Below are 26833 nucleotides of genomic sequence, written 5' to 3' on the forward strand. Positions count from 1 at the left end.
CTTGAATTATCTACTCCAATTAATGGTCTTTGAAACATTCCAGTTCTTGCTTGCAGCTGACTTTCTTTCCGAGTTCTTTGTTCCAAAACCTTCCTCAAAAAATGATGTTCTCTGCTTCTTGGAGCATTAAATACTGGCACCATTTCCTGTGGTTTATGATATTTGGGGTGCTTTTCTTAAACCACCTTTAGTCTGATTTTCTTTTTGTCTTTTTTAATATATCGCAAAGAGGAAATGAAACAATCAAATTGAGGATAAGGGCCTGAGCTGTTCCCTTTTCATACTTCTGTGGAGCCAGCACTAGAAGGCCGTTTGTTCTCCTCTAGGGAGGAAGACACTCTAGAAAGCAGTCAACCAGCATCAATCCAAATAAGCGAATTGTACTACCAGAAGTAATGTCACTGCCCTGGAATGCCTATGGGAAATTATCTTCTAGTTCTGTTTCAGCAAGCTTGTGATTTTTAAAACACAGCAGTACTCTAGATCTCTGGTCTTCAGTTTGAAGGTGCTGGGAATATGAATGCTGCACCTGCAACTGCCCCCTTAAGAGTTGTGTCAAAGAGGAAATTCCAGCAGGTATTATTTGTCATGCAAGTCAGTATCCAGTAAAAAAAAAAATAGCTGGCTTTTTATGTTGTGAATATTTCTGGAAGTTGAAGGAAAGAAGGTACAGTGGTGCCTCGCTTAACGAATGCCCTGCTTAACGAAATTTCCGCTTAACGAAAGGTTTTTTTCTAGTGGAGGTTGCCTCGCTAGACGAATTCGTTTTACGAAAAATTCGTCTAGCGAATCGCGGTTTCCCATAGTTGAAATTCATAATTGAAATTCAATTAATGCGTTCCTATGGGCAAAAAAAAATTCCAAAAAAATTCAATGCATTCCTATGGGATTCGCTAGACAAATTTTTCGTTATAAGAAAAGACCCGTGGAACGAATTAAATTCGTCTAGCGAGGCACCACTGTACTGGGAGTGGTTTGGATTTTTTTTGTTAGATTTAGGGTAGATCCCAAGGGATACGAATTGGGAGAGCAGTACCAGTAGCTAACTGGGAGGTCTCACACCAGTTAAGAGCTCAGCTTCAGTTCACTGCCAACTAGAGAACATGCACTTTTTAGTTAATAGAATTGGCTGCCAAAGAGGAAGCAGCTTACCAAAGTTTGGCTATAGAGGAAATTGGATATTATTGACATATGTGGGGAGCATTTGGAAATCATCATGCCAGAAGAAAGAGCTCTTGCCAAGGTTGGCACTAAGGGCTGGCACAAATGGGCATATGCTAAGGGCCCACTTCTCAGCAGGGCATAGCTGCCAAGTTTCCCGTATTCCCCGGGAACCCCCCGTTTTTCCAGCTGTTCCCAGCCAAAAAACCGGTTTTTTTTTTGTTTTTTCCTGGTTTATTCTGGCGCGGCGGCCATTTTGGAACTGGGCGGAGCATGCTCAGAAGCGACTTTTGATGCTGCTTTGCCCAGTTCCAAAATGGCGGCAGCGCTACTTCCGGTCTGCTACTTCCGGTCCAGTCCCTTATTTCTCAGGCCGGAACTTGGCAGCTATGCAGCAGGGAGCCCCTTGGTCATGCTCTTCCTGTACCATTTGCAACCTGCTTGTTCCCAGACCTTTCTCTTCTAGCCCAGACAGAGCAGTAGACCGGGGGGGGGGTAGTGGATGTTGCTGTCTGCTTCCTCATTGGCTCTTTGGTACTACTGGCTCACCAGACAATGATGAAGAGGAGAAAAATGGCAGTGAGGAACATGATTTGTTGCAAGAGGGGGAGCTGTGAAGGGTGCTTTGCCCAAGGACCCTCCAAAACCTGGACATGGCGCTGGCAACTGAAGGTGTTTCAGCCTGCTCCTCTAACCCCTGGGACTGAAGACTGGCTGCTCCTCACTTTCCAGCTCTTGAAAAAGGACTCCTTAGGCAACTGACACCTTCTGCATCAACGGCTGCCTTGTGCTCTTCTTAGTAAATTAGATATTTATTACAAAATCGTGGCCTTTTGCGCAGTGATGCTGTGGAAGACAGGGTTGCCATACGTCCGGGAAAACCTGTACATGTCCTCTTTTTTGGGGTTGCGGGGCAACATTCCTTTTTTGTAGTTAAATAACTTTTATTAATTTTCCATTAAAACCATCCAATCGATAACAAATCAAATCATAATCCAATTCAAGAAAAAGAAGGCCAAATTACAATCCAAATTATTAACTATTAAATTTCCAACAGGCTTCCCATTTTCTGGACCTCTAAAGAATCATCTCCCACAATTATATATTTCTGCAAGGAGAAATGTAAGGTACTACACTTGGGCAAAAAAAATGAAAGGCACAAATACAGGATGGGTGACACCTGGCTTGAGAGCAGTACATGTGAAAAGGATCTAGGAGTCTTGGTAGACCACAAACTTGACATGAGTCAACAGTGTGATGCAGCAGCTAAAAAAGCCAATGCAATTCTGGGCTGCATCAATAGGAGTATCGCATCTAGATCGAGGGAAGTAATAGTACCACTGTATTCTGCTCTGGTCAGACCTCACCTGGATTACTGTGTCCAGTTCTGGGCACCACAGTTCAAGAAGGATACTGACAAGCTGGAACGTGTCCAGAAGAGGGCAACCAAAATGGTCAAAGGCCTGGAAACGATGCCTTATGAGGAACGGCTTAGGGAGCTGGGTATGTTTAGCCTGGAGAAGAGAAGGTTAAGGGGTGATATGATAGCCATGTTCAAATATATGAAAGGATGTCATATGGAGGAGAGAGAAAGATTGTTTTCTGCTGCTCCAGAGAAGCGGACACGGAGCAATGGATTCAAACTACAAGAAAGAAGATTCCACCTAAACATTAGGAATAACTTCCTGACAGTAAGAGCTGTTCAGCAGTGGAATTTGCTACCAAGGAGTGTGGTGGAGTCTCCTTCTTTGGAGGTCTTTAAGCAGAGGCTTGACAGGCGTATGTCAGGAATGCTTTGATGGTGTTTCCTGCTTGGCAGGGGGTTGGACTGGATGGCCCTTGTGGTCTCTTCCAACTCTATGATTCTATGATTCTAAATGAATAAAGTTATAGAATACACAACAATAAAACCATTAAAATACCTCAGCAAGCAAGAGAAACAACTAAAACCACAATACAACTTAGATAGTATTTCCTACACAGAGCCTTATGGCTAGCTGGGGGGACCTGGCCAGATGGGCGGGGTATAAATAATAAATTATTATTATTATTATTATGTCCAGTTCTGGGCACCACAGTTCAAGAAGGATACTGACAAGCTGGAACGTGTCCAGAGGAGGGCAACCAAAATGGTCAAAGGCCTGGAAACGATGCCTTATGAGGAACGGCTTAGGGAGCTGGGTATGTTTATCCTGGAGAAGAGAAGGTTAAGGGGTGATATGATAGCCATGTTCAAATATATAAAAGGATGTCATATAGAGGAGGGAGAAAGGTTGTTTTCTGCTGCTCCAGAGAAGCGGACACGGAGCAATGGATTCAAGCTACAAGAAAGAAGATTCCACCTAAACATTAGGAATAACTTCCTGACAGTAAGAGCTGTTCGGCAGTGGAATTTGCTGCCAAGGAGTGTGGTGGAGTCTCCTTCTTTGGAGGTCTTTAAGCAGAGGCTTGACAGTCATATGTCAGGAATGCTTTGATGGTGTTTCCTGCTTGGCAGGGGGTTGGACTGGATGGCCCTTGTGGTCTCTTCCAACTCTATGATTCTTCCTGTTCTCATATTTTCCACATTCTGATCTTAAACTCTCAAAAGTCCTCAGTCCCTGGTTGATTGATTCACCTCGTGTTAAACAGCCATGTGTCCTTTCATCTGCCGAGTACAGTTTGGTTTTTTAATATATATTTTCTCTCTTTATTCATCTGTCAATGTTTTGGGGGGCTGCATTCCAATCCAGGCAGATTTTTGCATTTTAAAGGAAATGTCTGGGGGTTTTTGGGCTCGGGCAGCTTGGGCCACAGCCGCTGCGAACCCAAGCTGGAGAAAGAGGCATGTGGGCATGGCAGCTCTGCATGCCTCTTTCGCCGGCTCTGGCTGTCCTCTTTTTTGCTCTTCATGTTATGGCAACTCTAGTGGAAGGTGTATTTTTGGTTCCTCATGCTTTGCTGTGAACCACTTTGAATGCAGCGTATATTGAATGACTGAAATCACTGAAGAAGCAGGTCGGTCCCTCTATACCAGTGGTTCTCCAAGGGTGTGGGGTCCCACACGTGTGTGAGGTGTGGATGGCAAGCATGGCAGGAAGATTCAAGGACAATCAAACATTTAAACCTTTCAGTGTAGTGTAGTATCAAAATGGATCTTTTCCAATTAAAGCAAGAACATCAAGTGATACTGAGGACAAGCCTAGATGGGATCCAGAATCACTGTTCAAACATTTATAATAATATTTTGGGACTATTCATGTTCTTACGTAGCTGCATTGTTCTATACTTTCTGGATGTCCTGTGATCATAAAATAAAGTGCTTGTGTTCTAGGTTTTAATCAAGCGCTGCTAGGCATTTCCTTTGGTTTTCCTTTTTGTCATAATATTTTATTGAGCTTTCCAATTTAATAATCCAATAAGAACCACATTGTATTCCGAATTACAATACAGTAATAAATAAATAAATAAATGGCTGAATATATTGCCAAATTATATATCTTTGGGTGACTTCCCATGCTCTGAATTTTGCAGAGTGCTAATCTGTTTCCTTTTGTTTTCCAATGTATTTCTTATCAATTTTAAAAAATGGTGGGGTGTGAACAAATCTTCATTCTGAAAGTGTGACCCAGAGAAAAAAGTTTGAGAACCACTACTCTGTACTGAAACCGGCTGTATAGACCAGCAGAGCCAACATTGTACTGTCTGGATATAGTTGGGCTCCCAGCTTCCATCACCCCCAGCCAGAATGGCCCAGGGTCAAGGATGCTATGTTTTGCTGGAACATGGCTGTTAGTATTAAATAGCCTCTAAGTACATCAGGACCATGCAACATTTCTTTTTTAAAATTAAGAATAATACTCCATCTGATGGAAAGCATCCTAAGGACTGTACTGCAAAGGGTGAACATGAGATGTGTGTGATATTGTTAGACTTTCTTCCAAGGTTGAACCTTAGTATAATGAGAATCTGATCTGCTGATTAGATAGTAGCATGAACTAGATTCTTGCACAGGTAGGGATATCATTTTATTCCTGCAAAGCTTCTAGTGACCAAGATAGACAGGTGATACCAGAAACATTTGCTGTTCATAGATCCTGTCCTTTTGTGACTCTTGATAAGTTTATCTACCCAAAATGCATACCTGAGAGGGCTTCCTGTTTCCGGCGGTGAGAAATGGCTGATTCCCACACAATCAGACCTCAGCCGTGCCAGTAATTAAGGGTTGATATGGGGGTAATTAGCCGTAGCAGACTCCCCAGGTTGGGGGAGGACGGTCTCGTAGACCCGCAGATGGTCCAAGATTGTTAGCTTGCATTAAGGTGCAAGCGGCAGGATGCTGGGTCCCAGAGCACGACACGGCTGGCAGTCTCCGAAGTCACTCTCATAGCCGGAAATATCTGTTTGATAAAATAATTAGATTTGGACAATAAACAGACATAGTCTGAACTGAAGAAGACTGAGAAAAAAGCCTGCAGAACTGCACAGTCCTTGGTGTTTAAGCTCAGACTTCAAAGAGATTCTCATCATGGTGTTTGGATTACGGAGGTGATTGGTATTTTCTTTTATTTCCTTCTCAATACCTACAATTGTTTTTCTTTGCCAAGCTTCATTAAGAAATCTAAATCTTTTTTGAAAAGTACAGATGGACTTCTGTTTATAATTAAGTATTCAATTGATAAAAGAAGAAACAAGAAGAAACAAGATGGTGTTTGTTAATATGACACAGCATGGAAAAATGAGAATTCGTCCCTTTTTCAAGGGAAGTGGGAAATACTTGCTAGCTGACTTTATAATGACTTGAGACAACAATTTGGGATAACATACAGTGCATCTGTTTGCAGAATTTCTTCATTATGAGCGAGAGAAAAGGCTAAATAGATGTCTAGCAACCCCCCTTCTAGGGCCCAGAGGGGGGGGATTGTGTGGTCTCTGGGAAAGCTGATCGATCACCAAATGACTTATATCTGTGGAATACAGTTAATTTACATTGCAATATTGCAAACATTATGCTCAACAATTTAACAACTTAACAATGTGGAAGTTATTGTGTCATTAAATTTCAAATGACAGACTTAGAAAACAGCAACAATTTGGGAGTTGTTGCGTCATTAAACGTCAAACAATAGACCTGGACAACAGCCTGGATTAGAAGATTGGAATGAAGTCAGGAAAAGCTGCGCTGGCAAATAGACAGTTGAAAAATATATACAGTGGTACTTCGACATCTGAACAGTTCGACTTCTGAAGGTTTAGACTTCCAAAGTCGACAACCCCGGAAGTCTTTTTGCCACACGCGCCCTGCGTGTGCGTTCTGCACCTGCGCAACGGTGCATGCACAGAAGCGGCGCTTCAACAATCAAAGACTTTGACTTATGAAGACAGCCGCGGAACGGATCATCAATGGGTGGAGCCCCCTCCCTCAACAGAAAAAGCCAGAATACAGAGATGTGAGGAGCAGGAGCAAGCTGGAAAGAGAATGGGAGAGCAATGTCTAAGAGCAATGTTTGATTTCTGTTGGATTCCCAAGCTGTGGCTATGGGTGAAACCCCATTTGGGGTGTGAATGCTGTGAAATTCTCCATTGTAGACTCGGGTTGCATATAAAGACTTCACAGTCTCTGCTGTACCCCATTCCCAAAAGGAAACATGAACCCAGAGGAAGTGCATGGAACCCCTTGCAGCGCTCAGAGATTGGGGTGGCGCACAACTGGGTCTCTCTTTCCCCGCAGCCAGAGCTCACAAGCGCTCAACTCCGGCACCTCTCAAGTGGGCACCTTTGCCATTCCAAGAGAACAAGGTTCATGGTGAGCTCCAGCACCCCTTTTCCTAGAAAAACAGCACTGCGTCCAACAATATATATTGCGCCAAGTCTTCTTGCTTTCATGAGACACACACTTTGCAATGTTCAGATGATGGTCTGGGGTGGTGTTGCTTGCAAGGGAGTATTTTTACTTGTTGATTATTTAGGCATTTTAATCTTTTTTTTTAACGGGACGTGGGTGGCGCCGTGGGTTAAACCACAGAGCCTAGGGCTTGCCAATCAGAAGGTCGGCTGTTTGAATCCCCGCGACGGGGTGAGCTCCCGTTGCTCGGTCCCAGCTCCTGCCAATCTAGCAGTTCGAAAGCATGTCAAAGTGCAAGTAGATAAATAGGTACCGCCCCGGCGTGAAGGTAAACAACGTTTCTGTGTGCTGCTCTGGTTCACCAGAAGCGGCTTAGTCATGCTGACCACATGACCCGGAAGCTGTACGCCGGCTCCCAGTAAAGCGAGATGAATGCCGCAACCCCAGATTCATCCGTGACTGGACCTAATGGTCAGGGGTCCCTTTACCTTTAATCCTTTCTTTACCTCATTCAGACAAGATTATATTTAACCTCACTTTTCCTCTGCTTCTGCTATTGCCATGTTAATTATATAATGCTTGGGGGTCTGGAAGCAAAGTCCTTGAGTGAGTGCTCTAATTCCTGGGACTTCCAGAGCCTTTTTTCTGTACTATTTTGTTTTTTGAACAGCAGACATGTTATCTCACAATCCTTTTTTTTTTTTATAATCCACTCAGTTTCAAATGAGAAATACAGTTCCAAAGCTAGTAACACAGTACATCCCAGACAATACATTAAAAACCTGTCCATTTTATTATTTGATACACAGTGCATACAGACACTGACATAGCTGCCAGGTGAGTTTTGCAAATGCTGAGTTAAATATTTAAATATTGAAACATGAAGCAGCAATGGTGGATTTATTTTTAACATAGGTGCTGTTGAATGTTTGGAACCTAAAGTGCATGCAGTGAAAACAGTCAGTATATGTTCTTAGGATTGTGGCACAAGCTTTAGAGCTGTTAGAACAGAGGTGGCTACCCTTTGGCCCTTGACATGTTGGGCTTGAGCTCTCATCAGCTCCAGTCCACATGGCCACAGGTTGGTTCCCACCCCTCAAGTTGGAATATAGTAAGTTGCCTTGTTCTGAGTCACACTCTTGATCCATGTAGCTCAGTACAGTGGTACCTTGGTTTACGAACAGCCCTGTTAACAAACTATTCAGTTTACGATCTCTGCAAAATCTGGAAGTAGTGTCCCGGTTTGCAAACTTTACCTTGGTCTAAGAATGGAAGCCAAACGGTGGAATGGCGGGAGGCCTCATTAGGGAAAGTGCGCCTTGGTTTAAGGGACCCAGGTGGCGCTGTGGGTTAAACCACTGAGCCTAGGGGCTTGCTGATCAGAAGGTCGGCGGTTCGAATCCCTGTGATGGGGTGAGCTCCCGTTGCTTGGTCCCAGCTCCTGCCAACTTAGCAGTTCGAAAGCACGTCATAGTGCAAGTAGATAAATAGGAACCGCTACAGCGGGAAGGTAAACGGCGTTTCCATGTGCTGCTCTGGTTCTCCAGAAGCGGCTTTGTCATGCTGGCCACATGACCTGGAAGCTGTACGCCGGCTCCCTCGGCCAATAATGCGAGATGAGCGCGCAACCCCAGAGTCGGTCACGACTGGACCTAATGGTCAGGGGTCCCTTTACCTTTACCTAAGAATGTAAGCCAAACGTTGGAACGGCGGGAGGCCTCATTAGGGAAAGCGCGTCTTGGTTTAAGAACAGTTTCAGTTTAAGAACGGACCTCCAGAACAGATTAAGTTTGTAGACCAAGGAACCACTGTACTGTCAACAAAGCAGCTCTCTGGAGTTTCAGGCTGGTAGCCTTCCCAGCCATACCTGGACTTGCCAAGCTCATCACCCAGAGAGACAGAGATGGATGTTGACCCAGGTAGAATGAGCAACTGCAATTGCTTTTTTTAAAAAAAAAAACACCATTGAAAATAAATAGATACAATTAGCATGATTTATTTGGATTAGTCAAGGTCTGGAGTATTAATAGGTTTGAAACAGTGGAAATTTTTGAAATGTACAGTAATAATATGCAGCCGCTCTTTTGTGTGTTTCTCTTTTGTGTTTGGATTGCATAGTTTATTTGTATCAATTTTTTTAAAAAATCTGAAGTATATTTTAAAAATCAGCTCAATAATAAAAACAACAACAACTGCAGCCATTTGGCACAGATGGAGCGTGGCACTTGCTCGTGGAATTTAATGCACATTATCTTCTGCTTGTTTGTGTGGTTAAATAATCAATTTCTGCTTGACCTGGATAAGATTTGGAGAGGAAATCCATAAGCAAATATTGCCTTGTGGGCTTAATGGAGCTAACAGCATGTAAATGCTTTCCCAGAGCTTCTACAGCAATGATAAATCACCAGTTCCTTAATTTTTCTTTAAAAAGCAACAATATGTTCTATACTCAACAAACTCGCAGAATAAAACAGACATACACTTGGCTGTCCCTATCATAGTTGTCAAGTTCTCCCTTTTTTAAAGGGAAATTCCCTTATGCTGGATAGGCTTCCTCGCGAGAAAAGGGAAAACTTGACAACTATGGTCCCTATCTTCATCCAAGAAATGTTGGAAGGTATGTTAATGTCAGGATTCAAATTGTGGGCTCAGGTGTTGCTTTGTTATAGTGGAGGCTGACAACTGCTTCCCATCCCCCAGTGTTAGAGGCCGTAGTAGTAGAAGTGAGCATGCTGTTAGCCTTTGAAGGTGCTCATTATTAGTAGGACGTTGATGTTGTGCATCAGTCTTCACTAACTTGGTGCCCTCAATATGCTTCTGCGTCATGCTGGTGATATGGAGGGCACCATGTTGGAAAAGGCTGGTATACATCAGCAAATATTTCTATTTTATCTAAGCTACTTTATTGTATTGCCTATCAACTGTTGAAGCCATTATTAAATGCAGTAATATCCAGCCTACACCTGACCGTGAGTTCTTTACTAGTATCTCAAATGCTGCTAGAGCTAAGATAACATGCAGAGCTACTGATTCACACATGCATGTTCTCTTTCAATGACTGCAGTAACAAGTGCTTGTCTGTGTGTATGAACAAGCCATTAGAGGAAAAATGCCGCAGGCAGAATTTTGGAATGAGATGCTTTCCCGTGGAATCAGACCACACATTCAGCTGTGAGGCAGCAAAATGTAGGTGTGTATTAGAAATGGCTTCCAATCTGTCATGTTACCAAAATGAGTGTTATGGAGAAGAACTAGAAATGTAGCCTTATTTGCTAATAAGGGTCCTTAAGTTGCGCCCAAGCAGGGACAGAGACAGTCAATAACGACTCTGAGGGTTGAATCCAGAGAAAGAATTTAATCCTTAAATTTAAGGGACTCTTGGTGAGCACCTTCACGACAAGAGTAAAGAAAGACAAATTTGCAAATATTCTTATACACTCCTTGGGCTCCTTCCCCCCTCCACTCTGAAAATGTGCGCACGCAAGAGGGTCATAGGTTACAAGTACATATATGGATCTTCCTGTGTCCGGTCCTTCTTGTAAACACATGCTGACTCAACAAAGCCTTCAGTAAGACTAGTTTATGCGTCAAGCTAGCAACTTCCAGCGTCAAGCTCATCCACTGATAAGCCTTTCTCTGCCCCTCATTCTGTGTTCCAGACAAGGCCAGCTCATTCGGCCTTGATAGGAAGCTGTCTCACTGTTCCTTTTGCTTACATTACACTTTGACACACAGAGAGGCAAAGAGGAAAGCATTTTAAGAAGCATTTTAGGAGGAAAACATCCCAGGGATATGGGGGGCTAAGCCATGCAATCAAAATTATACAATGCAAACTATATGATCAGATTTAGCTCAGTAACACAATTGGCAAATCTCTCCCTTCAGAGGGAGGGAAATTGTGTGAATTGATGGTGACTTGGCTGTGTGCTTATTTGGGGTGGCATCTAATGCTCTTCTTGGGAAGCCAGTAAGTTCAGTGTAACCTCTCCCCTCGCGTAAACCTGCTTGATCATCACAAATTAAAAGATTTAACCTGTGCTTAATAGGATCTCACACCCTCAGGTTGCTGCGTTTCCCTGTCTCTGACTTTGGAATAATTCCTGCTTTATTTTGTATATTACTCAAGCAAGGCATTTTTGAAGGAATACAGGTGGCAACATTCCCTCAGGCTTTTGGCAGTGTGCATTTGAATTTCATGAAGTAGTAATGCAGCAGAACCTTGGCAGACCTCCCAGCCTTTGGTTCAGGCGTGACTGCAGTAACAATTAAAAGCAGAGGCATGGCAACAGTGCAGAGGTGTGACGAGGGGCAGAACCAGAATCCTGATTCCAAGGGGCCATTTGTTCTATGCAGCTATGAAAGGAGTGGAAACTGCAGGTCACAGCTAAAATTCTACCCCCAAACAAACAAAACTTCAAACAGCTGAAATCTCCCCATACAACACTGGGGATTGCTTCACTTCAGTGGGAAGAGAATTGGATATAGTTGTGCAAGAGGAGCCAGTAGATATTTGGGAGGAGAATAACAAGTAAAATAGGAGACCTGATAAAAAATAATTATTGAGCCTCTTGCCATGAATTTAGTAATCTGCTCCTGTAATGGGAAAACTACTTTTGTCTTTGCTAGACAGGATATCCACAGTAAAAATGGCATTGTACATATTTCCCTGGTCACTTATATCTGTGGATAAAGATCTGCTGATGGCATAGGTGCCAACTCCCAGATTGAAAAATCCGGGATCGGCTTTATCCTCTTCTTCTTTAGGTTCAATTGCATTGTCCAGGACTGGTGGTTGTTGGTCTTTCTTCTCTGCAATCTCTGTTAAAATTAGTCCTTTTTCGGTTTCCACACAGTTCTGGTTTATTTTTCCAATCTGTATAGTGTTCTGGTGCTTTTAAAATCCAAAACCAATCTCAGAAGTTCCTCTTGAAAGTCTGCGAAGTCGGATGATATTATGTCTACTGACATCTTTCTCATCTCACGTTTCATGGGAACAGCACCGATTGCAAGGCAGAAAATGGCGCTCCCTTGCATTTTTTGAAATGTCAGGACCTAATATTCTCAGAAGGAAAGCCTCTGTTTTTTTTAATAAACACAACCGTAAGCATTTTTTAAAGTTCCGTATACAGTCATACCTCGGTTAAAGTACGCCTCGGTTTGAGTATTTTCAGTTTAAGTACTCCGTGGACCTGTCTGGAACGGATGAATCCACTTTCCATTACTTTCAATGGGAAAGTTCGCTTCAGGTTAAGTACGCTTCAGTTTAAGTACTCCACGGACCATCTGGACCAGATTAATCCACTTTCCATTACTTTCAATGGGAAAGTTCGCTTCAGGTTAAGTACGCTTCAGGTTAAGTACAGACTTCCGAAACCAATTGTATTTGTAAACCGAGGTACCACTGTATATTTAATCCCAGAATTCCTTAACTTTTTTTTGCATGTCCACCACATATGCAGCATAGATCCCATTGCTGCTCCACATTTATTTGATACGTTTTTGTACATTTTGGATAATTTTAAAGTGGTCCTGTACCAACGATCTCAGTGTGTAGCAAGCAGTAAATTTCATATTAATTTTCCAGAGGTTTCCCCCAATCCTTCATTAAGATATTATAACCAAAGTCTGCACCTATTTTATCATGGCAGATTTTACCTCCTCCGCCTCGACTTCCCATTCAAGGAGGAGTCAGTACATTTTAGAAAGCGTCCTTACTTTTGAGTTAATCTGGTCCTCCTCTAGTCTAGATGGTTCTGTTGCGAATCCTTTTCTTTTGTCTACTTGGAATGTCTCATACAATTGATGATATTGGAGCAATTGCCTCTGCTTCCACTTAATAACCTGAGCCAGTGCTTCCGGGGAATAATACAGGGAGCTGCCTTACACTGAGTCAGACCACTGGGTCCATCTAGCTCAGGACTTCAAACAGGGAATCTCTCCAGCCCTACCTTGATATGCTGGGATTGAACAGAGAATCTTCTGCATACAAGGCAGCAGGTGCTCTACTAGTGAGCTTTGTCACTTTCCCAACAGAAAGTGTTTGAAACTAAGTTGTGCATAGGATTAGAAATGCAATTTGTTCACCTTTGAAGGTCGGTTTCCTTTGCGTGGACCAACAACCCCACCCCACCCCCCGGCGACCCGCTGAGCGGAATAAAGACGCATAACAACATGCTATGGGATTCAAATTGGCCACAACTTTATTAAGATTCAGATGTAGGGAGACCTTGGCTCAGGCATTGGGCATTATCCTTCCCAGTCCCCAGCCGGGGTTCTGGGAGGCTTCGGGGTCATCCACATGTATGGGGGTTGGGGCTGGCTCTGGAGAACATATGTTCAAGCAGAGAGAGGCCGCCCCCTGTTCGCCGCCGCTGGAAGGGGGAAGCGATGACGCCTATTGGCATGGTCAAGGCTTTCCCCAATACCCCGCTCTTGTTGCCGCAAAGGGGGTGAGGTCTCTGCCTCACGCCCCTCCCTCTAGGAAAATCGCCAAAGAATTCCGCCCAAGGCCTGACACCTCCAAAGTTGTGACGTATTGCTACGGGAAAGGCGGAACCTGCCAATGCAGGAAAATTCCTTTCCGACCCTTCAACAGCGGCCTTGACATAGCAGCGTCTGTGAACCTGTAGAGAGAAGGTTAACCTGCAAAAGAACATGCAATGAAGGGTGTGGAGGGTGGGAGAAGCTCTGGAACCGATTGGTGCTTGGAGGTAAGATTCCAGTTCTATTGTGTGAGCCGGACAGTCCCTCCCCTTACCTGGCCATCCCCTGGCACCACCTCCCCAGGCAGGATTGGACGCTAGGCTTGGGTAGGCGGAGACTCCTGGCATCCTACCTGGGAAGGCAATGCCAGCCCCGAACTACCCGGGAGTCGCCTCAGGGGCCAGGGGGCTGCACGCGCCCACGCAAAAGTCGCCCCCCATTGAAGTGTGGAGCGGTCATTAGTACTTGGGTGTTGTGTCCCAACGTGTTCTTTTCTCCAGACCAATATAACGTTCTCCCCTATATTAATGTGTGCTGCGCCCTACCATAGCTGCCAAGTCTCCTATATTCCATGGGAAACCCCCGTTTTTCCAGCTGTTCCCAGCCGAAAAAACAGATTTTTTTTTGTTTTCCCCCGGTTTATTCTGGCACGGTGGCCATTTTGGAACTGGGCGGAGCATGCTCAGAAGCGACTTTTGATGCTGCTTTGCCCAGTTCCAAAATGGCTGCAGCGCGACTTCTGGTGCGGCGGCCATTTTGGAACAGGGCAGAGCAGCATCAAAAGTAGCTTCTGAGCATGCTCCACCCAGTTCCAAAATGGCGGCAGCGCTACTTCCGGTCCAGTCCCTTATTTCTCAGGCCGGAACTTGGCAGCTATGCACCCTACTGATTTCTTTTCAGTAACCGCCTGACATGGATGAATAGCTCAGTCAGTAGAGCATGAGACTCTTCATCTCAGGGTCGCAGGTTTGAGCCTTGCATTGAGCCAAAAGGTTCCTGCATTGGGCTAGATGACAGTCCAACACTACAATGCTATGAGTCTGTGGCTACCTAGGGAAGGAGCTTGTGCTCTGCTCCATTTATTATTCTCAGTCCTGTTTCAGTCCAGTGAGTAAGCATCAAAGCATCAGGGGCGCCATCTATGGGGGCCCAAGGGCCCAAAAAAATCAAGGAGGGGGCCACCCTCAATATTCTGTGGCCTGCCCGCTGGGACTTCCCACAGACACGACAGGCTTTATTGGGCCTTTCTGCAGCCGTGACAAGTCCTGTCTGGCCTCCTTGCTACTGCTGGATTTATACAGATTTGAAACCGAAACTCCATTTAAAAACAAAACAAAACACCCTTAACAAAGGGCAAGACCACATGGCTTGGTTGCCATGGGGACCATTGCTCAGTGTTCTGCATGAAACATGTAGATAGTGACCCAAATCCACCTTGCTGAGTTTCTGCTGACGCAGGAATTTGGAGCCTGGAGAGCAAAGGAAGTGGGGTGCTCCCATGTCCATGTGACTTGGTTTATTTCCAGAGCCATCTCGGGAAACTTCTGCTTGGTTGCAAACTGGGGAAATGAAAAGGCTACTGTATAGGAATGTGGTGTTTTTAATATTTACTCTTGATGAGGAAAGGCCCTGGACAAAGCCTGTATTTGGAGACTCACTTGAGTGTGGTGTTTCTGAAGGAGGAACATGTTGCATCCCTATTCTGAGTTTATTCCAGATGCGCATAGGCAAACCTAAACCAAGAAACAGAAAATAGTGGTAGCACCATGGATGGGGCCTACCATTGGTCAGGGCAAAATGAAGATGTGAGTCATGACCCACCAGTTGGGGACCAACGATCAAGGGTAGAGAATCTGCAGTGCTCCAAAAAGTTCATTGAATCATAGAGCTTTAGAGTCGGAAGGGACAGCGAGAGTCCAACCTCCTGCAATGCAGGAATCTTTTGCCCAATGTGAGGCTCGAACCCACAACCCTGAACTTGAGTCTTGTGCTCTTACTGACTGAGCTGTTGGACTCCAACTCTCATCAGCTGGCTGGGGATCAAGAATGCTGGGAACTGTAGTCAAGCAATATCTGGAGGGAGGAGATCTCTCCAGCCCTGGCTTAAATGATCCTCTGTTTTGATGGAAACGCGGAGTAGATAATTATGTACCCAAATGAATCCATCATGCAGGAAACTCGTGCTTTAATTTTGTGCTGCTTGTGTCTCTACTTATGTAATGCATCTCCTCAGTGCATTCTCATGAGACCTGCAGAATAATCTATAACCACATCTCTTAACTTTCACAAAAGGTTTTCTTATTCATTAGTCTCTTCCGAGGGCAAGATCTCAGTATTTTGTTTAAAGATCTTATTGTTCCTTCCTACCTTATTTTTTATTAATAAAGCTTTTTCATAACACTGTTTTATGTCCACACACCAATGTTATGTGCCGCTAGCTCTAAACTAAGCTGAAGGTGATTTCATGCCTCATTAGAAGTCAGACAATTTCAAACCTTTCACTTTCTCTATTACTGTGTGTGTTTAAAATTCCATACAAATTAGAATAATGCTGATCACTGCCGTGTATAATGAACTTTAACATGTAGGGGGAGGCCTAATCAAGTCTGGGTTTTAACACCATGCGCTGAGACAGAGGTTATTGTTCCGAATCTCTCCCACACTTTGCTGCAATGGAGCCTCTGGGATTGTTCATCGACAGGAAGATCTATCGCTTCATAAAAGCACGACAAGACCCTTGCTGGCCCTGAGAATGTTTCCAGCCACCCACACAGATGTACAGAAAACGGCTCTGTGATTTGGAATCTCTACTCCCCACTTGGGGTTTAGGTTTTCAAACAGCAGGCTCAAGGGCATGCTTTCAGGATCCGTCTTGCACTGTGGTGCACAGCAGGCTTAAAATATGAGATAATAAATGTTACGAGCCAATAATGAATGGAGGGGGTTAAAGTAATGTCATTGTTCTGCTGAGATTTTGAGTGCTCTGCTCGAGGTAAGACTTTGCTTTTTCCTTCTCTCTCGTAGGTACTTCAGAAGCTGGGAAAAGCTGATGAAACAAAAGATGAACAGTTTGAGGAGTATGTTCTGAACTTCAAAAGGCAAGAGGTGAGATTCCTTGATGTTGCCGAGAGTTGGATTTTATTAGCTTTTTATGTCTGTTTGCATGTAATGTTGTAAGGCAGGAGTGGGGAGCCTGTGGCCCTTCGGGTAGTTACTGGGCTGTAACACCCTTTGCCCTTGACTGTTGGCCATGCTAGGTAGAGTTGATAAGATTTGTGATCCAGCAATATCTGGAGAGCCAGAGGTTCCCCCACCCCTGTTGTAAGGCAACATGGGAAACCAAAGCTGGAGGGAATTGTAGGAGCTAAAGCTTTGCTCTGTCAATTGGTCTGTCATGGATTCTTTAGCTATTTGCTATGTCACCCACAATGCCCTCTAAGCTTCATGGGAGATACAAGCCAAGGCTCTTCGACTTCCTTGTGACCCCACATGGACTGTACCCTAAAACACAACACTCCCCTGTAAGGGCTGTTAGGAGTAGTCCTGTGTTTCAGGGAAGCTTTTCCACCCCAGGTCTCAGGGCAAAATTTCCACCACCACCAGAGACAGGCAGAGGACTGTTGGTTGGTTGCTGTTCCTTGCGGTTGCTGCTTGCCCAATTGGAGAATATAAGCCAAGGTACCTAATTTTACCTCAACCTCCCCCCCAAAAAAACCCCAAACCATCCTATGCCTTTCCCAGCTGTCGGCAGTGGGGTCATAGCTGCCAAGTATCCTGTTTTCCCCGGGAAACCCCCCATTTTTATGTACCTTTTCCCGGTGGTCCCCCGTATCACTTCGTCTCCCATTTTTCTCCGTTATTTTCTCCTGCCAGCGGCCATTTTTTTCTGATTTGCCCTTCTATGGGCACCAAAAATGGTCGCCGCCAGCTACAAAAGTCGCATCTCTGCATGTCCGGAAGTGCGTAGACGTGACTTCTGGTGTCAGCGGTGGCCATTTTTGGTGCCCATAGATGGGCGGAGCGACACCGGAAGTTGCGTCGACGCACTTCCGGTCATGCGTAGAAGTGACTTTTGAAGCCGGCGGCGGCCATTTTTGGTGCCCATAGAAGGGCAAAGCGACACCAGAAGTTACATCGCCGCAACTTCCAGTGTCACACGGCTGCCGGTCCCGGATTCTGAAGTCCAGGACTTGGAAGGTAAGAGCGGGGTGGGGGTGGGGGAAAGTGGCGAGGAAGGATCCCTTCCTCACTGCTTCTCCTTCCCCGCCGCCTCGTACAGAGCAGGCATAGGATGGGGGTTGGGAGAGTCGCAGCACAGCACTTCTCTGAACCCCCAGTCCTCTGCCTTTCTCCGCCGCCACCTGCCTCACTCGAATATAAGCTGAGGGCAGCTTTTTCAGCACATTTTTGGTGCTGAAAAAGTAGGCTTATACTCGAGTATATATGGTAAGTGCATGGTAGCAGTACTGCTAGAAGCAGCAGCTGCCCTCTGTCCTCCAACCATAGCTGTCAAGTTCTCCCCTTTTTTAAGGGAAATTCCCTTATGCTGAATAGGCTTCCTCGAGAGAAAAGGGAAAACTTGACATCTATGCCTCCAACTCCAAACAGGAACGTGGAAGAGAATATGCCACCATAGGTATCAGTGTGGTGCTGAGGTTCAATATGTAAACCAAAACTGTCTATGGACAATTGCACTTCTCTGATTTCGCAGTGCAGTTCTGCAAGCTGAATGAGTGCAAAAACACATGCTTTTTAGTGGAAATAGCAAAAATGTGTTGTATTGGGGCACATATTAGGGGAAATGCACACACAGATATGTACATTTTTTTAAAAGAACAAGTTGATGTGGATAGTGCTCAGGTTCTTTAAGAAATTACCGTAGTCTTAGAGGTAAAGGTAAAGGGGCCCCTGACCATCAGGTCCAGTCGTATCCGACTCTGGGGTTGTGGCGCTCATCTCGCTCTATAGGCCGAGGGAGCTGGCGTTTGTCCACAGACAGCTTCCGGGTCATGTGGCCAGCATGACAAAGCTGCTTCTGGCGACCCAGAGCAGTGCACGGAAATGCTGTTTACCTTCCCGCCGGAGCGGTCCCTATTTATCTACTTGCACTTTGATGTGCTTTCGAACTGCTAGGTGGGCAGGAGCTGGGACCGAGCAACGGGAGCTCACCCCGTTCCAGGGATTTGAACCGCCAACCTTCTGATCAGCAAGCCCTAGACTCTGTGGTTTAACCCCCAGCGCCACATGGGTCCCTCATTACCGTAGTCTTACCCTCGCATAAAACACTCCCAAATCAGCAGTTCTTAAGACTGACAAGAGAAGCAATGGTAATAAATCAGGACTGTGTAGTTCAGACTATCCCCAAAGGTTTCCTCTTTTACTACGGTAGGAGGCATCAAATTAAAAAATCTGACAGTTCCACTGTTTGTATTGGATCCACTTGGGGAACATCCATTTGGGGTCATAGAAGGGAACGGCCCATAGATATGAAAGCAGAGTTAGGTCCTGTCTTGGTAAATTGCAAACTAAATTGTGAATTTTTATTCTTTTATGGTGTGTTGCTGTATGCTAATGTGCCCCATTTATGTGGAATAGAAACCTGTTCAACCTTCATTAAAGGTAAAAGGTAAAGGGGCCCCTGACCATCAGGTCCAGTCGTGTCCGACTCTGGGGTTGCGGCGGTCATCTCGCTCTATAGGCCGAGGGAGCCAGCGTTTGTCCACAGACAGCTTCCAGGTCATGTGGCCAGCATGACAAAGCTGCTTCTGGCGAATCAGAGCAGCGCACGGAAACGCTGTTTACCTTCCCGCCAGAGCGGTTCCTATTTATCTACTTGCACTTTGATGTGCTTTCGAACTGCTAGGTGGGCAGGAGCAGGGACCGAGCAACGGGAGCTCACCCCTTCGCAGGGATTTGAACCACCGACCTTCTGATTGGCAAGCCCTAGACTCTGTGGTTTAACCCACAGCGCTACCTGGGTCCCTCCCAACCTTCATTACAGCTATCTTAATGAACATGTGTCTGATTTCCCAGTTTACAGATGGACATCCCTCTGTGTGTGTGTGTGTGTGTGTGTGTGTGTGTGTGTGTTTGCTTGTGATGAAGTTTTTTTCTTTTCATGCTGATTAAAGAGTATGCTTTTGTAGTGTAGGTAAGATCCTCAGGCAAAATTCTGACTACAATCTGACACCTTTACAGTAGCTTCAAAGGAATAATTTAAAGGTTATCAGGCAGGCAGCAATGGGTCTGTAGGCCTTTCATAATTACACAGTATATTCAGCGTATCATGAAGAAGAGCTTTCTGACTCTAAAGGTCTCCTTAAGGACTTTTGACAAGAGCCTCCTTCTTTTGTTAATACTCCTTTGATATAGGCAGATGGAATTCATAATAGAGGGAGCTACGGTAGCAGCACAAAAGAAGTTTCAGGGGCTTCCCATCCCTTTCTCTGCTTTTTGCAGGAGTCGCAATGTGCACTCTCACATTTTTTCTGGATTGCTTTTCATCAGGGCTGAGCTGGGAGCAGCTGCCAGAGTGAAGCTGGGAGCCAGGATCCGGGCGTTGGGTCAGGAGATCAAGGCAGTCACACCAGAGCCAGGGAGACCGTTGGTCCCCAGGCAAAACACCAGTGCAGACAGGAAGCCGTTTGTAGCTCTACCTGTCCAGGAAGCCCTAGTGGCCAGGATGACTCACAGATTGCATCCCTTGTGGCTTGTTACATGGAGCAGACACGTACAGAGCTGGAATTTAATAGTTCTGGCTCTGTGGCTCTGGACACTTCTTCAGATTCCAGTTCCTCAAAGCATCCCTGAACATTTAACCCAGTAAGATGTGGATTGGCGCATTAGAGCCATGGATCTGTGAGGCTGGTAGGAGATCAGAAGTTCATCTACAGTGGTCCCTCGCTAGACGAATTTAATTCATTCCATGGGTCTTTTCTTATAACGAAAAATTCGTCTAGCGAATCCCATAGGAATGCATTGATTTTTTTTGAATTTTTTTTTTTTTGCCCATAGGAACGCATTAATTGAATTTCAATGCATTCCTATGGGAAACCGCGATTCGCTAGACGAATTTTTCATAAAACGAATTCGTCTAGCGAGGCAACCTCCGCTTGAAAAATCCTTTCGTTAAGCAGAAATTTCGTTAAGCAGGGCATTCGTTAAGCGAGGCACCACTGTAGTCTTACTGTGTGTGTTGAGGCAGGATATTTTGAGGCAGGATCTTTCCTTTCAGACAACAATCATGTTATATGCTGTTCATTTCAACAGTATAGAATTCTTTCTTTACTGTAGACACCAGCTATACTACTCTTTTGCTCAGTAGATATCTTCTGAAATTTTGTTTTTACTTAAAGTGGAAGAACAGCATTGGTGGTGTTTTTTTCCTTAATGTTCTTGTTTTTTAAAAAAAATGCTGCATGTGGATAGCTAATTATTTAGAGATACAGGAACGCACTTCTTCTCTCTGATAGATCCACGTTTGTTCCACTGTGTTGCATATGTGATATGACGTTGCTTCTTTAATTGCCTTTCAGGCAGAAGGTTCCAGACTCCAGAAAGAGCTCCGGGGATATTTAGCTGCAATTAAAGGTAATTGCAATTTAAATGCATCTTTTAATTTTAATTTTCTTTTTCTCTGCATATCTTCAAAGTTCAAATGAATAATTTGTTTTGTAGATCTTATAATGTACAGTTAGGTTGCTTCTGCACCATCAGTAGGCAACCTAAGGCCCGGGGGCCGGATCTGGCCCAATCGCCTTCTAAATCTGGTCTGCAGACAGTCCACGAATCACCGTGTTTTTATATGAGTAGAATGTGTCCTTTTATTTAAAAAGCATCTCTGGGATATTTGTGGGGCCTGCCTGGTGTTTTTTACATGAGTAGAATGTGTGCTTTTATTTAAAATGCATCTCTGGGTATTTGTGGGGCATAGGAATTCATGCATTATTATTATTTTCCAAAATATAGTCCGGCCCCCCCACAAGGTCTGAGGGACAGTGGACCGGCCCCCTGCTGAAAAATTTTGCTGACCCCTGTTCTGGACAGTTGCTTTTTCCAGGTGCCACAGTGTCATGGCAGGTGACTAAACGCCAGGGGCTACCCTTCCCATCCTGTTTCACCGCCTGAGGCGAAGTGAGAAGGTGCTGCTCCTCCGCTGAAGCCTCATTTACTGGGGTTTCACAGCAGCAGCGCCTTCTTCTAGCGAGTTATCGCAAGAGCTCATGAAATTTTGGCAAGGTCTCGCTGGAAAGAAGCCACTGGAGCTGCCACAGCCACACAAACCTGGTAGCAGGGGCAGGTGGGTGGCACTGCCCCATGGGATTCTACCGCCCAAGGCAGCTGCTTCAGCCAACCTCATGGGCGGGCCGGCCCTGCTAAACTCATTCACTTGGAAGAATGAGGCTGCTAGCCTACATGGGCTGCCATGATCAGCATAATGAGAAATGCCAATCTTGTTACTAAACAGCTGAACATCCATAACTTTTGAGTGCAGTGCTCCCCCTCCCCCAACATCAGTTGTGTCTGTGCTATCTGACAAAATAAAAACTGGAATCTACTCTAGGTTTAAGATAAGAAGAAATGCACTTTAATCAGCTAGGTAGCTGAATTCTACTTTAGAATAGAGTGTGTGCACACTGCAGTCAGATTCTTTTTCAACAAGTAGGTCAGGTATGAATAGTCAAAGTTTCAGGAAGACTTTTTCCGATAGGGTAGTGGGGAGAATTAGGGAGCTGTCATCCATACCTTTGCAGGGTACCATGTTGGCTTTCCCCGTACTACAGCCTGAGGAGCTGGAAGAAGCTTTGCAGTGTCTGCTTCACAAGTGTCCTAGTTTGTTAACTTGCATTTGATAAGTTTTATGGGTGGCGCTGTGGGTTAAACCACAGAGTCTAAGGCTTGCTGATCAGAAGGTCGGCGGTTTGAATCCCTGCAACGGGGTGAGCTCCTGCCCACCTAGCAGTTCGAAAGCACATCAAAGTGCAAGTAGATAAATAGGCACCGCTCCGGCGGGAAGGTAAACGGCGTTTCCGTGCGCTGCTCTGGTTCGCCAGAAGCAGCTTTGTCATGCTGGCCACATGACCTGGAAGCTGTCTGCGGACAAACACCGGCTCCCTCGGCCTATAGAGCGAGATGAGCACCGCAACTCCAGAGTCGGACACGACTGGACCTGATGGTCAGGGGCCCCTTTACCTTTACCTTTATGTTTGCTTTTAAATGCTAGATGAAGGACAGGTTTATAAATGGATGAAATAAACAGATCCGATATTTTTAAGGGCAAATATAACACATTTGTTATATTTAATGACTGAAAGCTCTCCATGGCCTTCTTTAGATCTTTGATGAGATGCTTCCATCCTCTTGTCAAGAGGAACTAAATGAGGTGTAGAAACTGTTGCAGCCTCTAGTTTTGATTTGGGAGAGGTGTGAATATGTAAATATATAATTGGATGTGCCCAAATAGCAATTGTTTGGTTGCCTGGCTTTTAATATATGTTTTGTTTTGTTTGATCTGCTTTTGGAACAACAGCAATGCATCCTGGATAATTGCTGCCAGTCTGAGTAATAATTCCGGGCTTAGTGAGTCAATGGTCTGACTTGGAGTGAAACAGCTTTATATATTTTTTCTTGCTGCCTTGAGATCTGGCCATAAATATTTCTAGTATCTGCTTATTAAATGGAATGATTCAGCTAACTAGCAGCAAATGATACTGTGTCAGAAATTGGTTCTACATATTAATTGCTTATTCTTTCATGTCTGGTACTGACTTATCTCTGAACTTGTTTCATTTAATTTATCTACCACTGTGGCAGTAATGGGAAAAAACAACAACCTCAGTGCAAAGAACCTAATTTAACTAATCTGCTCAAGATTTGATAATGTGCCCGCTTGGCCCAGTGCTGTTCTATATAATACAAGGGCATGCTCTCTGTAAGTTCATTTGCAATATGAGACATATAATTTAATGAGTTCACATTTATTTTTATCATCTCTGGTTGCTATTTTATTACGAATGTTTTATAATTATATTAATAGTTGATTTGTATCTTTTCTTCTTGACTGTAAGCTGCTATGGTGGCCATTGAGCACTAGAAGAGTGGTATCTCTGCGTGGTGTTGTTGGTGCTGATACTAATAAGGCAGTTTCATACCCACTTAAATTAATGACACTTTTAAAAACACTTGACCTCAACCTGCACTCTTGTTTATATACACACACACAGCATCGTGGTTTTCTCAACTTGTATCAAAGTGTCATATGACTGTCTTTAGCCTTAAACCAATAGATGCAGTTCCCCGTTCTCTGTAATAAAATTCCTATAATCCACTGATAACTCTCAGCAGGGCTGTTTTACCCATAGGCGCTAGGGGTGTGGGGCACCCAGGTGCCGGGCTCTCAGGGGCGCCAGGCCAAGAGTCCAGGACCCAAGAGCTGAGTCCAGGGAAGAGCCCGTCCGTCGGTTGGAGCGCTGCGTCGGGCTCTTCTACTGTGGGCAGCTCTGCGCTGCGAGTTCAGGGGCAACCAAGCCAGCGAGACGGTGAAGCAGCTGGCCGGCTCCACCCTCCTGCGCACCTGGGACTGGGCAAACTGGGGGGGCGGATCTTTGCACCCCGTCACGGACGTAGGACAGCACGGACTCTCAGACACGCCCTTTATGTCCCCCTTCCCCCTTCAATATTCCCCTTCTGCTATTCATCCACTGTTCCAAGACTATATGGTAGTGATCCAGGAAATGAGTTTTGTAATAAAATGTAGTGGATTTCCAAGGTCTGGTGGTACAGCTGGGGGCCCTGATGCAGTTAGCTCCAGGATTGTGTAGGGCCAACAGTCAAGACACGACAAATTGTCTGGGTGTTCTGCACAGCAGCCTGTGTAGGCTTTTCCGTACAGCTGACAGGCTCTGTGCAATGCCCTTTGGGAGTGTGTGGGACCTCCAGCCTGGATGAATCATGCCTTTGCATTGAGGATTGCATCGAGGCTCTCAATACATGGTCATCATAGCTTGAAAAAGGCTGCCCCACCTACACAAATCTTAGCAACGATGCGTGTAGTCTCCACATTAGAAGCTCCATCCCATCTGCGACAAACCCAGGACGTTGCCACCAATTAAATGCGACAATCCCGGCGTTGTCACTAAAAACTTTCAATGATCCCACCTAATATGTGTGGATCCCACCAATGCAATGTGCCTCCCTTTCTATACCCCTAGCAGAGTGTTGAAGGAAACTGGTTATTTCACAAACCACCCACCTATCCTTCTTGTACCCAAATCAACTGCCTGTTTAGGTTTGGGGTCTGCTAGTGATCGAAGTGCAGTTCCAGTTCTCCCAATAACGTGGCTCTGTATCCCTTTTAACTCCCGGCAAGTGTATCAGGAACCACCTTGTGCTCACAGTCAGGATTCCCTTCTACCTAAGGTTCACCCCAGCAGCCTGTTGCTACTTTGTGGCACCTTCTTCCTGGCACTTGTCTTCCCTGGGCTTGACCTTGAGGTTTTAAACTATTTTCCTGCTCCTCAGGTTTAGTCTAACCTCCTCACTACCGTCACCACCCTCTTGAGTTAGGATACTTCACTGGAATAACTAGGCACATCCGTTTTTAAAGTAACATTTAAGAAAGCTTTATTAATCTAGAGGACATGTAAAATGCGTAATGGTTCCATGCGTATAAGCTCTTGGATCATGTTCTTAGTTACAGATAACATTGGCTGAATAATATAGTTCTAATACTAGTAAACTTCTCCAAAAACACTCTAATATCTCCTACTACTATCCACATGCTCCCCAAAACCCCTCTCAACTCTACCAACTCTAACCACTCTATCCACTGAAATAACTGCTCCCCATTCCTTTTTAAACTCATGGCAGTCCCGCCCCTCAGGAATGGGATGTGTCACTCAACAAGGAGGTTGGGATTAACACTTTCCACCCTGGGGTTCTATCGCAAGCCAGCCCTGTCCGTTACACCATCCCAGAGGCAGAGGTGGATGAAGACATCTGATGGCAGCCCTGTTCAGGGAAGTTTTTAATGTGTGACATTTAAATGTATTTTAAATTTTAGCTGGAAGCCGCCCAGAGTGGCTGGGGAAACCCAGCCAGATGGGCGGGGGACAAATAAATTATTATTATTATTATTTAGGGGGGTGATCACCTGCATGGAACGCTGCAACAATGACAAACAACAGAAGGCGCGAGTCGCCACCAAATTTTAGCATCACAGAGGGCGCTACTGAAATTTTAAAGCCCAAAGTCCGCCACTGCTAGAGACCATTGCCTGAGGACCGCCCCTATTGTAAACCTATAAAAGTCAATACATTTTCCATTTCATTGTTGTAGGTTCATTCTGCTCAGGGCTGAAGAGCACTTGCTCAGAATAGGTCAGGATGAACATTGCTTTTGTCATGCGTGCGTGTGTGTGTGTTTGATTGTGTGTGTGTGTTTTACGCAACTGAAGAGCTCTACTATAGTTCATTTATGCTCAGTCATGCTTTATCATTTCTGCTTCTGCTACCTGCACTGATTGCAGCAATGTGGAAAATGGATCCTTCCTGGGGAGAAAAGCATGGTGAAAATCACCCTCGTTTGGTGTACTCAGCTGCATTCATTATGGAAGGGAAGAAAGCTCTCTATATAATTCTGCAATAAATTATCTTTAACTAGTTATAACTTCTCTGTGACCATGTGCAGATAGTTATTCGTTGACTTCAAAGCAAAATGGTGGAGACATCATTTTTCAGTTTAGTTCTTATTCCTGTTATTTGCAAATGGATTTTTTTTCTGGAAGCAAATAACACAGATACTAAATTTCCAGAAAGCAACAATTAGGGAAATGGAACAAATTGCCATGTGAACACAGGTCTGGTGTCTGTCCCATAAGTTTAATTCCCAGGATCCCTAGGAGAAAGGAGCCAATGGTTAGTGCCAGTTTATGTTGTGCTTATTCTCTGAGCCCCTGGTTTGTGTTGGAGGGGCACCCTGATTGGTGTCATTTTAGCCCATCCCCATGCTAAAATATGGTAGTTAAATGTTGTAACTAGTGGGGGCAATTGGGGCATATGCCAAACTTCCCTCCTTAAACCTTATTTGAAGTGTACCATGTGAGGATGGAACTATGCATTAATTCAGCAACCACGTGTTCCCAAATTCTTGTATGGGAAAGAATCCTATGCTTGCCCGTTTTCCCATGCAAATGACTCCGTGCAAGGCCTTTCCTCACTGGTCCTGTTAGCTAGGGATGATGGGAGTTGTAGTCCCAAAACATCTGGAGGGCCGAGTTTGCCTATGCCTGCTATATCCCTTGTAAGATGTAGCTCCATCCCAAGTTCTGTTCTGTGCCAGCCATTATCCCTACAATACCTTATGGCA

At 44.8% G+C, this 26833-nt stretch overlaps 1 protein-coding gene across 3 annotated transcripts in view; it reads left to right on the plus strand.

Annotated features, from left to right (window-relative positions):
- Nucleotides 1-26833, plus strand: part of LOC118091813 (amphiphysin) — an 88014-nt gene that overhangs the window by 20261 nt on the left and 40920 nt on the right. For all 3 annotated transcript variants that reach the window (XM_088654139.1, XM_035129246.3, XM_088654140.1), the window contains exons 2-3: nucleotides 16493-16573; nucleotides 21004-21058. In XM_088654139.1, the coding sequence (XP_088510265.1) occupies nucleotides 16493-16573; nucleotides 21004-21058 (136 nt within the window). The remainder of the gene's footprint in view (nucleotides 1-16492; nucleotides 16574-21003; nucleotides 21059-26833) is intronic.

This window comes from Zootoca vivipara, chromosome 11 (assembly GCF_965207765.1).
Source record: "Zootoca vivipara chromosome 11, rZooViv2.hap1.1, whole genome shotgun sequence".
Taxonomy (NCBI): Eukaryota; Metazoa; Chordata; class Lepidosauria; order Squamata; family Lacertidae; genus Zootoca; species Zootoca vivipara.